Raw genomic sequence first — 11,515 nt, 5'->3', positions numbered from 1 at the left:
TGAAAGATTGGAAAACAATAGGTTGTTTACAGAAAGTTGTGTGAGAAAGTTCTCTACAAGAATGTAAACTCAGAAGGCTTTAGAAAACTCTTGATAACCAGGGCGACAGAGGTGCATGGTTGTCCCTGGACTATGTAGGGTAATTCTATTCTATTCTATTCTATTCTATTCTATTCTATTCTATTCTATTCTATTCTAATCTATTCTGAAGAACTTTGGTGTGCCTGTGGGACGATAGGCCTGCCACGAACCAGAACTGTGCTCTGGCAGCCCAGAAAGCCAACTGTGTCCTGGGCTGCATCCAAACCACTTGGGCAGTAGGACAAGGGAGGGGATTCTGCCAGGCTCAGGTGAGACTCCTCCTGCAGAGCTGCCTCCAACTCAGGGGTTCCAGCACAGGAAGGATGTGGAGCTGTTGGAGCGACTCCAGAGGAAGGCAAAATTATCAGAGGGATGGAGCAGCTCTGCTATGAGGAAAGGCTGGGAGAATTGGGATTGCTCAGACTGGAGAGGAAAAGCTTTGGGGTGATGGAATTGTGACCTTGCAGTACCTGAGGGGAATCTACAGTCAAGATGGAAAGAGACTATTTACAAGAATATGTAGTGACAGGACAAGAGGAATGGCTTCACACTGACAGAGAGTAAATTTAGACTGTATATCAAGAAGTAATCCTTTATTACAAGGGTGGTGAGGCCCTGGCATAGAGTGCCCAGAGAAGCTGTGGCTGGCCCTGGACCCTGGAGATGTTCAAGGCCAGGTTGAGGTGGGGCTTGGAGCAATCTGGGATAGTGGAAGATGTCCCTGCCCATGACAGGGGATGGAATTGGATGAGCTTTAAGGTCCTTTCCAATCCAACCCACTCTGGGATTTTATCATTCTTTTCAGATCCATTGAGACAGGGAAACTCAGCACCCAGAGGGTGACTCGGTGCACACTGAGCACTCCCAATGCCAGCCTGTGCTGGCAGCCACTGCAAAACCAGCCCCAACAACACCCTCCCAGAAACAGCCCTGGGGCAACATCTCTGCCTTGGGACAGTGTCTGCAGAGCAAAGGATGACACAAAGGCACAGGCTGGGATGCAGCAGAATTTAATGAGTCAAAAGGGGGAAAAGAAGCGGATCCAGGAGGAGGCCACAGTGCAGGGAGCAGCTTCAGCAGGGGAAGCACCTCGTGCCACAGAGGCCACTGCCCAAGCCAGAGAGGCCAAAGCCCCCGGAGTTGATGGGCACTCCCTGAGAGCTGAGGATGCTGCCAACAGCAGCCGAGGTGGAGGATCCCACCACGGTGTTCTGTGGGAAGGAGCTGAGGATGGGGCCGGGCAGGGTCACCACCACAGGAGAGGGCTGGATGAACACGGTGGAGTCCTGGCACTGCCTGACACAGGGCTCATTGCAGCTGTTGGCCAGCGGGGTGGGGCCGCAGGGCTGGCAGGGCCGGCACGGGCTGTAGCAGGACATGTCTTGGGGCTGCAGGTGCACCTGGCACAGAGAGAAGGGCAAAATGAAGGCATGAGGGATGTTTCAAGTGTAATGTGTCACCCCCCCCCACATGAGGTAATCCCTTTTCCTCATCCATAAAGAACTCCACCAGGACTCCACAGGCATCTCCTTTCCCTCAGAAGAACACAGCAGGAATTGCAGGCCCAGGGAGGACCCCACGTAGGCCATGGCTCCAGAGACATCTCTGTGAAGCCTGAACCTTTTCCTCTCCCCACTGGCTGCATCCTTTCCTCTCCCAGAGTAAGCATTCTTGGGGCCCCAGAATATGACAGAGAGAGGTATGTGCAGAGACAACCCATAAGAGGTGGAAAAGGAGGAAAAGGAAGAGGACCAGAGGAAAGTCTTCAAAACTCACCTTGTTCCCAACAAGATGGAGCTGAAGGAGTGGATGAGAGAGTGAGGAGAAGGTCCTGCTTTTATACTGCTTCTGCCCTGCCACTGGCCCACAGTCACTGCACAAGGGCAGTAATTTTCTACAGACTCGCCTCCCAAGCAAAGTATCCTTCCTAATGCCACAGGTTGTGCTTTTGTTTCCATCAACACTGCCATTTTCACTTCCTCATTTCTGACGTGACCAATAGGCCTCCAAGGATTATTTCAAGCATTGAGATGAAAGATCCAAGGGTTTTCTGGGCAGTGACACATCAGTACGTGCAGAAGATGAGTTGCATGTGCTGGAGGGGTCTGTGCAGACAGTTGACACCTATCTGGGGAAATATGCTCTGGTTGTTGTCTACTCTCTTTGCAGGCAGCTGAGCATACCCTCCCTCCAAGCCTGTCTTCTCCTCATGTGGCAGTTTGTTTGGCAAGGTTGTCCCCTCTCATGTCTGCATTGTGGAGTTACCAACTATCAGCAGTTGTGCTATCAGTGTGCTATCAGCAGTTGTGAGGGAAGATAACTTTGCTCTCCTGAACGCCAGGATTCCTTGAGATACCTCCTGGAGTTGGGTCCCTTCTCAGTCTTGTAGGGGTGTGTGGAGGTTCAGTAAATACCTTGTTCTTCCCATTTTCCTGAGATCACCATACACTTTGGCCCCACTCTTTGGCCCCATAGTAGCCGAGGATAGTTTTCCAAAACAAGCTGATTGTCCTGAAAGCCCCCTGAGCTGTGGGAGTGATGCTAACAAGTTCACGCTGAGGGCAATGTCTGTTTGAGCTGCCTGGAGCTCCGTACAAGGAACAGCCCAGTGACTGAAGATGGTTTTCCTGAGGCGTGGATGGAGCTGCCCTTGCTGGAGGGGAATTCAGCAGTGTGTGGGTCATGGGCCTGCACAGAGCACGTCACAAGACTGACACACGGCCAACCCAAAATTAGACGGAGACTCCCCACAGGTAGAGAGAGACTCTTCTTGGAGATTTGCCTACTGAAGGCATTCCCTTGCCCTCCTGGGACGTGGCCCAGCTGCCTCCATGTCTGCAGGGCAGGGAAGTGCAGCCCTGCTTGATGTGGTTTGAGAACTGGGTTTGCACCCAGGGCCCTTCTGAACTTGTCCCCTCCCTGAGTGTCCCCGGGCATGTGGTACCACAAGATCCTTCCAGCTCTCATTCACTCAGGAGTTGGGCACGTTTCAGTTTCTCCAGTGGTGCTGATTTGTGCTCCAGGCTGAGGCAGCCTTTGGGTCAGGGGAAAGGAAGCATGAGGAAGCACTAACGCCAGGAGAAGTCACGTCACGTGAAGCCCAGGGAGGTGTCCCAGATGGTAGGGAGATGTTTTCTACAAACCTTTAACTCTGTAAAGCATTCAGGACAGCCCCCCACCACAGCCTGAGACAAGCCTGAGGCCAGGTAGATGAGGCCTGTGCCTCCCTTCTACCCTCTGCGTGTTTGGGCTGACATTTCTCAGGCAATCCTTGACTTGGAGCTCACCCACTGCAATTACAGACAGCAATTCACTGTTCCAAGCCAACATCTGCCTGCCCAGGACCCCTCCTCTACTTCTGCACTCACTGGCACAACTCTTCATGGGGTATCTTCTAGTTGTGGCACATGAAAAGATCATGCAAGGCAGAGTAGGAATGTCAGAAATGAGGAAGTGAAATGGCAGCGTTGACAGAAACAAAAGCACAACCTGTGGCATTAGGGAGGATATTTTGCTTTGGTGATGACTGTTGGAAAATTACTGCCCTAGTGGAGTGACTGTGGGCCTGGGGTGGTGCAGGAGAAGTATAAAAGCCAGCCCTTCTCCTCGCTCTCACATCCAGTCCTCTTGTCTCCATCTCATTGAGAACAAGGTACGTTTGAATGCTTTTTTCCTCTCACTCCTTCTCTCCCTCCTGTTTTCTACATGTACCTGCCCCTTTGTTCTATGCCAGGTCATAGGGCTACTAATGATGTGAGAGGGACAGGAACAGAAAGGGTGCACAGGGAGAGTTTGGGACTTGGCTGAAATGAATGATGGGATAGGTGGGATTACCCTGAGGTTGGTTGCTCTAAGCAGGGAACTTCTTGGCTAAATGGAAGGAGAAGCCTGTGGGCGTCAGTACAACACCTCCAGCTCTTGTTCGCATCTTGGCTTGATAGGGCAGCTGCATGGTGTGATGATGGATTGCTCTTCAAACACCCCTCATGACTTTTTTTTGCTCTCTGTGCCAGGTGCACCTGCAGCCCCCAGACATGTCCTGCTACAGCCCGTGCCGGCCCTGCCAGCCCTGCGGCCCCACCCCGCTGGCCAACAGCTGCAATGAGCCCTGTGTCAGGCAGTGCCAGGACTCCACCGTGTTCATCCAGCCCTCGCCCGTGGTGGTGACCCTGCCCGGCCCCATCCTCAGCTCCTTCCCACAGAACACCGTGGTGGGATCCTCCACCTCGGCTGCTGTTGGCAGCATCCTCAGCTCTCAGGGAGTGCCCATCAGCTCCGGGGGCTTTGGCCTCTCTGGCTTGGGCAGTGGCCTCTGTGGCACGAGGTGCTTCCCCTGCTGAAGCTGCTCCCTGCACTGTGGCCTCCTCCTGGATCCCCCTCTTTTCCCCCTTTTGACTCATTAAATTCTGCTGCATCCCAGCCTGTGCCTTTGTGTCATCCTTTGCTCTGCAGACACTGTCCCAAGGCAGAGATGTTGCCCCAGGGCTGTTTCTGGGAGGGTGTTGTTGGGGCTGGTTTTGCACTGGCTGCCAGCACAGGCTGGCATTGGGAGTGCTCAGTGTGCACCGAGTCACCCTCTGGGTGCTGAGTTTCTCTGCCTCTGCATCAGAATGGGGATTTCTGTAAACGGTTCAATGGCTAACTTGTACTCTCTTCACACACTTTTCCATTGTTTCTCAGTCAGCTCAGCACTGCATTGGAAGTACCAAGCAGTGAATGTGCTGCTGCAAGGACACAGGTTCCAGCTTCCCATCAGATGCCAGGCAAACCCTTTGTAACAGTATTGTGCCACTCTATCTATATCAGTTACTCAAAGTTCCATTAAAACTCATCCTGAACGTTTCCTATCATGGGACCTGCCATTTTCCATTTCCCACCACATCATTGACTTCTTCCTTCTGTCTCATCTTCATCTACCCTATTTCAGTTTAAAAGTGTTGCTCCTTGTCCAATCACTGCAGGCCTTGATATAATGTCTCTCTCCAACTTCCTTATCCGTCCCCTTTGCATACTGAAATGCTGCAATAAGGTCTCCTCAGAGCCTGCTCTTCTCCTGCCTGAAAAAACAAGTGCCTCAGCCTTTCTCCATGGTAGGGGCAATGCATCCGTGTGATCATTTTTGCAGCCCTTGTTTGGAGCTGCTCTAACAGGTCCATGCCTACTTTGAATTGGGGACTCCAGACTGGATTCAGGGTTCCAGGTGGGGTCTAAGGAGAGCTGACCTGCTGGCTGTATTTCTGTTTGTGCAGACCAAGACATGATTGAATTTCTGGACGTCAAGAACACATTGCTGGCTCATGTCCAATTTTTCTACCTCCATGATTTCTGGTTCCTTCTCTGCAGGGCTGGTCTAGACAATTTCTCTTCCAGTGCTAGCCCTGTTGTAGCTCCTGAGTTTCACATGGGACCATTCTCAAATCTGCCAAGATCCCTCTGAATTGAAATACTTTCCTCAAGCCTCAGCTTGGTGTCATTCACAAACTTGTTGAGCATCCACTCAGTCCCACTGTCTATGTTATTGATGAACATATTAACAAACATTGGTCCCTATATTGATCCCTGACGGACACCAGTCATCGCTAGTTTCCACTTGGACATTGAGCCCATGAGTATAAATCCTGGGATGCTCCCAAAATTCTCCTGAGACACTGTAACTTGCAGGTGAGGAAGGAAGCCGTGACTCCCCAACTGATCCCCCGGCCATCAGATCCAGCTTTGCCCAGACCTCCCTCTTGGCCTTGGTGCTCATTCTGCAGAAGGGGCATGTGGCCACTGCTGACATTTGTTGAGAAGCCTGGGTTGTGGAGGGCTCTGGAAGGGCAGAAGTCTCATGGAAGTGGATAGGAGGAGAGAGGAAGAGAAAGGAGAGAAGGTCAGGCACTTTATCTTGCTTGGCTGCCACCACTCTTCAGGGGCAGGCACAAACCAGGAAAAGCCCAGGGTATAACAGGAGATGGAACGGAGGACCGGTTGTTTTGATGTGATTATTAAGAAGTGCCTCTGCCCAAATTAAGGTACAGATGAGACCATATGCTAAAGTTAAATGGATGAAGGTTATTTAAAGGTAAATGTGAGGTAAAGATAAAGAAATAGCGATAGAGGACGGTGAGAGAGAGGAAGAGAGTGAGAGAGAGACAGTTTAAGTTGAAAGATATCACCGCCTCATGGATCCAGCAGAATCCTATTGGTTTTTCCTTCTGGTCTTCTCAGTGTTGGGGAACAACTTCCCCGAGTTGTTCTTCTCTGGTATCAGCTTTGTACAGTCCAAGTTCTAGGTATCCTCAGGGTGTAGATACAGTTCCCAGAGCTTGGGAAGGAATGTGTGTAAGCAGTTGCTTCCTTTTCCACAGCCTGCCACAGTGGGAATATTTGTCCAGGTGTGTTAACAAGGATGCTCCCCAGATCAGGCCTGGAATTATCACCTTTCAGATGCAAATCCCTCTCTCAAGTTCCCACTGCAGTGGCTTATCTTATCCTGTGGCTTTGACAGTGTTTAAGGCAATTGTGGTCTTTAAGTCTCTTACACCAGTCTGTACTGGCCTGACTGGGATGGAGGTCATTGTCTTCAGAGCAGCCAATATTGTTCTGTGCTTCAAATGTAGCTAAACTACAAATGTGGCTAAATGTTTAGCCACTAAGTGTGGCTAAACCAGTGCAAAGAACACACCGAAGCCTGACCTGTTGCTGCACAGGGCTGGCCCACCATCAAGACCATCTCTCTTTCTCACACTGCGTCACCCACAGTGGAGGCCAGGAGTGGGCAAGCAGCTGGAGCTGATACAACCAGGACAAATGACCTCAACTGACCAAAGGGCTGTTCCAGGTCATGTAAAATCATAGAATCACTTAGGTAGGACCAGACCTTTAAGATTAAGGGGTGCAACCATTAACCCAACTCTTCCAAGCTCAACATTTAACCATGTCCCCAAGTGTCACAAGTAGATGTCTTTTAAATCCCTCCAGGGATGGTGATAACACCACAACATTGGACACATATAATATCATGCTTAGCAATAAATCTGTGGACTGTCTTCCCAGAGAAGCCATTCTTCGGACACTGCCTGGGCATTGGTCTGCTGCTGCCACATGATTCCCTTGGAACCACTTGGTTTTCTCTTTTTTCTCCCATTCCTTCATAGAATATCCTGATCCTGACACCAGGGTATGTCACTCCCTTGCTTTTCCAATTCTCCCCCTTCCCCCTGGGTCAGCAGATCATGAGAAGAACTGCTCAGTGTTTACTGCTGCTCATAACACCACACAGGCTCACAGGAAGTGTTCGTCCTCTTTGCCCTGCTCCTTCCTTGTGTCTGCCCAGGGCTTCCTAGGAAAGTTTTTGGAGACATGGTGGCAGGAAAAGACATTGGGAATGAAGAGAGGCAGCAGGTGTGGGCTGAGTGACTCAAAGGGCTGTCCAGAAGCAGCTGAGGGAGGGCTGAACTGCTGCAGGACACAGCTGGGCACAGTGACACACATATCCCCAGAGCCCTGAAGGGCAGCTGACTTGGGACCAACCAGCCATGTCTCCCCACATCCCCCTCAGCCCCTGGCAAGCAGCAGCCCCAAAGCAGGGCCAGGGAAAGGGGCTTTGGCAGTCACCACATCAGAACAGGGGTGACTGCCCCCCCTGTGCCTGGGCACCCAGGGCTGTCAGCAGCATCCCTGGCTGTGCAAGAGGAGTGGAACCAGGAGCTGGGGGGGAGCGACGATGCTGCTCTGCTCAGCACTCGCCTGCTGCCATCCCCTGTGTTGGCACATGCTGTAATGTAAGAACCACCTGGACCAAGTGGAGTGAGTTTGGTGCAGGGTGGCAGGATGGTGAGGAGGTCGGAGCACTTGGCTTAGGCACAGGGATCGCTGGATGTGGAGAGGAGAATGCTTTGGTTGGACAGAAAATCATCCTTGGAGCAGACAGGGCCAGTGAAGAGGATTGGTTCATTCTACCAGATCCAGACATATCAAGAAGGATAGAAAGCAGCAATACTGTGATAAAGCAGATTTAACTCTCATGTCTTAAAAGGAACTCAAAGACCTTCTCCTAAATCTGTTACACAAAACCATCCCTGAACAACACCTCCCTCCCTGAGAATCTTGGGAGACTGACAAGAGAGGAAAGGATGACATAGATGCATGGACTGGGATGTAAAAGAAATTTAATGAGTCAAAAGATGCGAACAAAGTCACTCTGAGTGGAGACCGCAGTGCAGAGAGCAGCAGGGTCAGCTCAGAACCTCCATCACACGGCCATGGCAGAGATCCCAGCTGGTGTCCATCTGCCAGATCCAGAGAGGGAGCAGGGCCAGCAGGTGCTCCCCAGGATGGCTGGGCGGGGATCACAGCCCCAGGGAGCACAAGGGAACAAGGGCACAGGAGGGAAAGGAGAGAGAGGCAGGGGACAGAGGCAGGGATGGGCTGTGCTTGCCAAGAGCCCAGGCTGGCCCCGTCCCTCTGCAAGGGCTGCTGGGGTTGCTCAGCCCCTCAGGAAGCAAGAAGCCGATGCTGCGTGCCCAGGGCGGTTCCATCCTGGGAGTCCCTGGGTTCCTTGCCCAGGGCCAGCGGCAGCAGCTTCAGCAGGGGAGGCACCTCGTGCCACAGAGGCCACTGCCCAAGCCAGAGAGGCCAAAGCCCCCGGAGCTGATGGGCACTCCCTGAGAGCTGAGGATGCTGCCAACAGCAGCCGAGGTGGAGGATCCCACCACGGTGTTCTGTGGGAAGGAGCTGAGGATGGGGCCAGGCAGGGTCACCACCACGGGCGAGGGTTCGATGACGACGGTGGAGTCCTGGCACTGCCTGACACAGGGCTCATTGCAGCTGTTGGCCAGCGGGGTGGGGCCGCAGGGCTGGCAGGGCCGGCACGGGCTGTAGCAGGACATGTCTGGGGGCTGCAGGTGCACCTGGCACAGAGAGCAGAGAGGAGCAGACCGTGAGCGGTGTTTGAAGAGCAGCCTCACCACACCATGAGGGAGAGCCTTTCTCTCAGCCCCTGTGAGCACCACCAAGAAGACCAAAGCCAGGGACAACCCCTCCCAACCCACAGCTCAGGAGACACCTCAGTCTATATCCAGCCTTTCTCCATGATACATCTGCCCTCTCCCATGGTAAGCAGCCTCAAGACACAGCAGGGAACAAAGACAGAGATATGATATATGATATATGATATATGATATATGATATATATGATATCTTACATATGATCAGAAATCCCAGAGAAGCACGAGGTGGAAGACAAAATGAAGGAGGAAGGGCACAAGGAGAACCCAGAGGAAGACAAGAAAGGGCTCAAGACTCACCTTGTTGCCAACAAGATGGAGCTGAAGGAGTGGATGGGAGAGTGAGGAGAAGGTCCTGCTTTTATACTGCTCCTGCACCGCCCCAGGACCACTGGCACTGCACAGGGGCAGTAATTTTCCTACAGACTCATCTCCAAAGCAGACTGTCCTCCCAAATGCCCCAGGTTGAGTTTTGGTTTCTGTCAATGCTGCCATTTCATTTCCTCATTGCTGACATGGCCATTAGGCCACAAAGGATCTTTTGAAGTGTTGGCATGAGAGGCCTGAGGCTTTCCCGAGCACCATCACGTCAGTACAGGCAGAAGATGTGCCCCCATGTGCTGGAGAGGTCTGTGCAGGCAGGGCATGTGGCTGTGCAAAATAATATAGGAAATATGTGGGGAGTGTTTTTACAAACCCCTGTGAGGAAACAAGCCTTCCCTGAATGTGGGCATGCTGCATCCCTCTGCCTCCCTGCTGCCTCCCTGCTCAGGCCACGACTCACTGGGCATCGCCTCGCTAGGCAGGTTTGGTACACTGCTGGTTTCAAATGGCTTTGCCCCAGGAAATCTTCTCCTTCGGGGAAGACATCTCCTATTTTATTTGGCAGAGCTGTCTCCTCTCACTGCCATCTCTGGGGGACTCCAGCCTGTGCTGTCAGCAGGCTTGTGGAAGGAGATTGTTGCTGTCCCTAATTCCTGAAGAACCCCTTTGGGGTGGGGCCTCACTGTCCTCTCTGTCAGAGGGGTCTGCAGGCTGTTGGGATAGCACCATATTCCTTCCTCTCTCCTCACCCCACAGTGCAATTTCCTGCATGTTTTATACCATAATCTGCAGGACACACGAGCATGGGCCTCTTTTTCAATACACATTGTCAGTTCTGCAAGCACTCCTGACCTGTGAAAAGCATCCCTTTTCCCAGGGCCAGGATGGAGCCGCCCTTGCTGGAGGGGGACTCAGCCCTGCTTTGGACAGGCCTGCAGACATCACACCCTCCTGGCTTGGCCTCACACCAAAAGGCTCACACAAGGCCAACCCAAAATGAGAGCGTGACTTGCCACTGGTAGGGAGAGTCTCTCCCTGGAAATTTGCCTACTGAAGGCATTCCCTTGCCCTCCTGGGACGCGGCCCAGCTGCCTCCATGTCTGCAGGGCAGGGAAGTGCCTCAATCCTTGGTGTAGTCTCAGAGCTGGTTTTGTACCCAGGTTTTTCTGAGCGCATCCTCTCCCTGAGCATCCTCGTGCATGTGGCACTGCAGGATCCTGCCAGGCCTCAGGATCCTGCCAGGCCTCAAACTTTTGGGCAACTGCACTTCTTTTCCAGGAAAACCATCTTCAGGCACTGGGCTGTCCCCACGCACCACAGCTCCAGGCCGCCCCAAAGGCCATTGCCCTCAGCCCAACCTGCCTGGCAGCACTGGGGTATTCTCAGCACTGACAGCATGTTTTGAAAAAGTGGGCTGGACTTTGTGTGCCCCCCAGGTGAGGGTGCAAAGGGTGCAGCCAAAGTGTGTCATGGGGTGAGGAGAGGGGGAGAAAGAGAGTGATGTTCCAAGAGCCAACATATCCCTGAGGCGGTGAGAGAAGAGGCACCTGACTCCAGAGGGTTTGTTGGGTGATCACGGGGTTTTTGATAGGACAGAGCTCCTTCCACAAGCCTGGCTGGAGTCCCCCAGAGATGGCAGTGAGAGGAGACAGCTCTGCCAAATAAAATAGGAGATGTCTTCCCCGAAGGAGAAGATTTCCTGGGGCAAAGCCATTTGAAACCAGCAGTGTACCAAACCTGCCTAGCGAGGCGATGCCCAGTGAGTCGTGGCCTGAGCAGGGAGGCAGCAGGGAGGCAGAGGGATGCAGCATGCCCACATTCAGGGAAGGCTTGTTTCCTCACAGGGGTTTGTAAAAACACTCCCCACATATTTCCTATATTATTTTGCACAGCCACATGCCCTGCCTGCACAGACCTCTCCAGCACATGGGGGCACATCTTCTGCCTGTACTGACGTGATGGTGCTCGGGAAAGCCTCAGGCCTCTCATGCCAACACTTCAAAAGATCCTTTGTGGCCTAATGGCCATGTCAGCAATGAGGAAATGAAATGGCAGCATTGACAGAAACCAAAACACAACCTGGGGCATTTGGAAGGACAGTCTGCTTTGGAGATGAGTCT

The 11,515-nt window shown here is 52.6% G+C and overlaps 2 protein-coding genes and 1 pseudogene across 2 annotated transcripts; 1 reads left to right on the top strand and 2 right to left on the bottom strand.

Annotated features, from left to right (window-relative positions):
- Positions 1-1,154: 1,154 nt before the first annotated feature.
- LOC128800040 (feather keratin 1-like) lies at positions 1,155-2,051 on the bottom strand (annotated as a pseudogene).
- Positions 2,052-4,100: 2,049 nt separating this feature from the next.
- Positions 4,101-4,452, top strand: LOC128800329 (feather keratin 1-like). Its single transcript, XM_053965443.1, has one exon. It carries the CDS (start codon positions 4,116-4,118, stop codon positions 4,419-4,421), a length of 306 nt encoding a protein of 101 aa, XP_053821418.1. The 5' UTR covers positions 4,101-4,115; the 3' UTR covers positions 4,422-4,452.
- A 4,127-nt stretch (positions 4,453-8,579) lies between these two features.
- Positions 8,580-9,777, bottom strand: LOC128800300 (feather keratin 1-like). The gene is made up of 2 exons (XM_053965424.1): positions 9,372-9,777; positions 8,580-8,975 (listed from the first exon to the last, which is right to left on the bottom strand). The coding sequence occupies exons 1-2, from the start codon at positions 9,564-9,566 to the stop codon at positions 8,649-8,651; spliced, it is 522 nt and encodes a 173-aa protein (XP_053821399.1). The 5' UTR covers positions 9,567-9,777; the 3' UTR covers positions 8,580-8,648.
- Positions 9,778-11,515: the final 1,738 nt, after the last annotated feature.

Source organism: Vidua chalybeata, chromosome 26 (genome assembly GCF_026979565.1).
Source record: "Vidua chalybeata isolate OUT-0048 chromosome 26, bVidCha1 merged haplotype, whole genome shotgun sequence".
NCBI lineage: Eukaryota > Metazoa > Chordata > Aves > Passeriformes > Viduidae > Vidua > Vidua chalybeata.
Note: the sequence above shows the minus strand (reverse complement) of the source record. Positions and strands in the feature narration are given on the sequence as shown.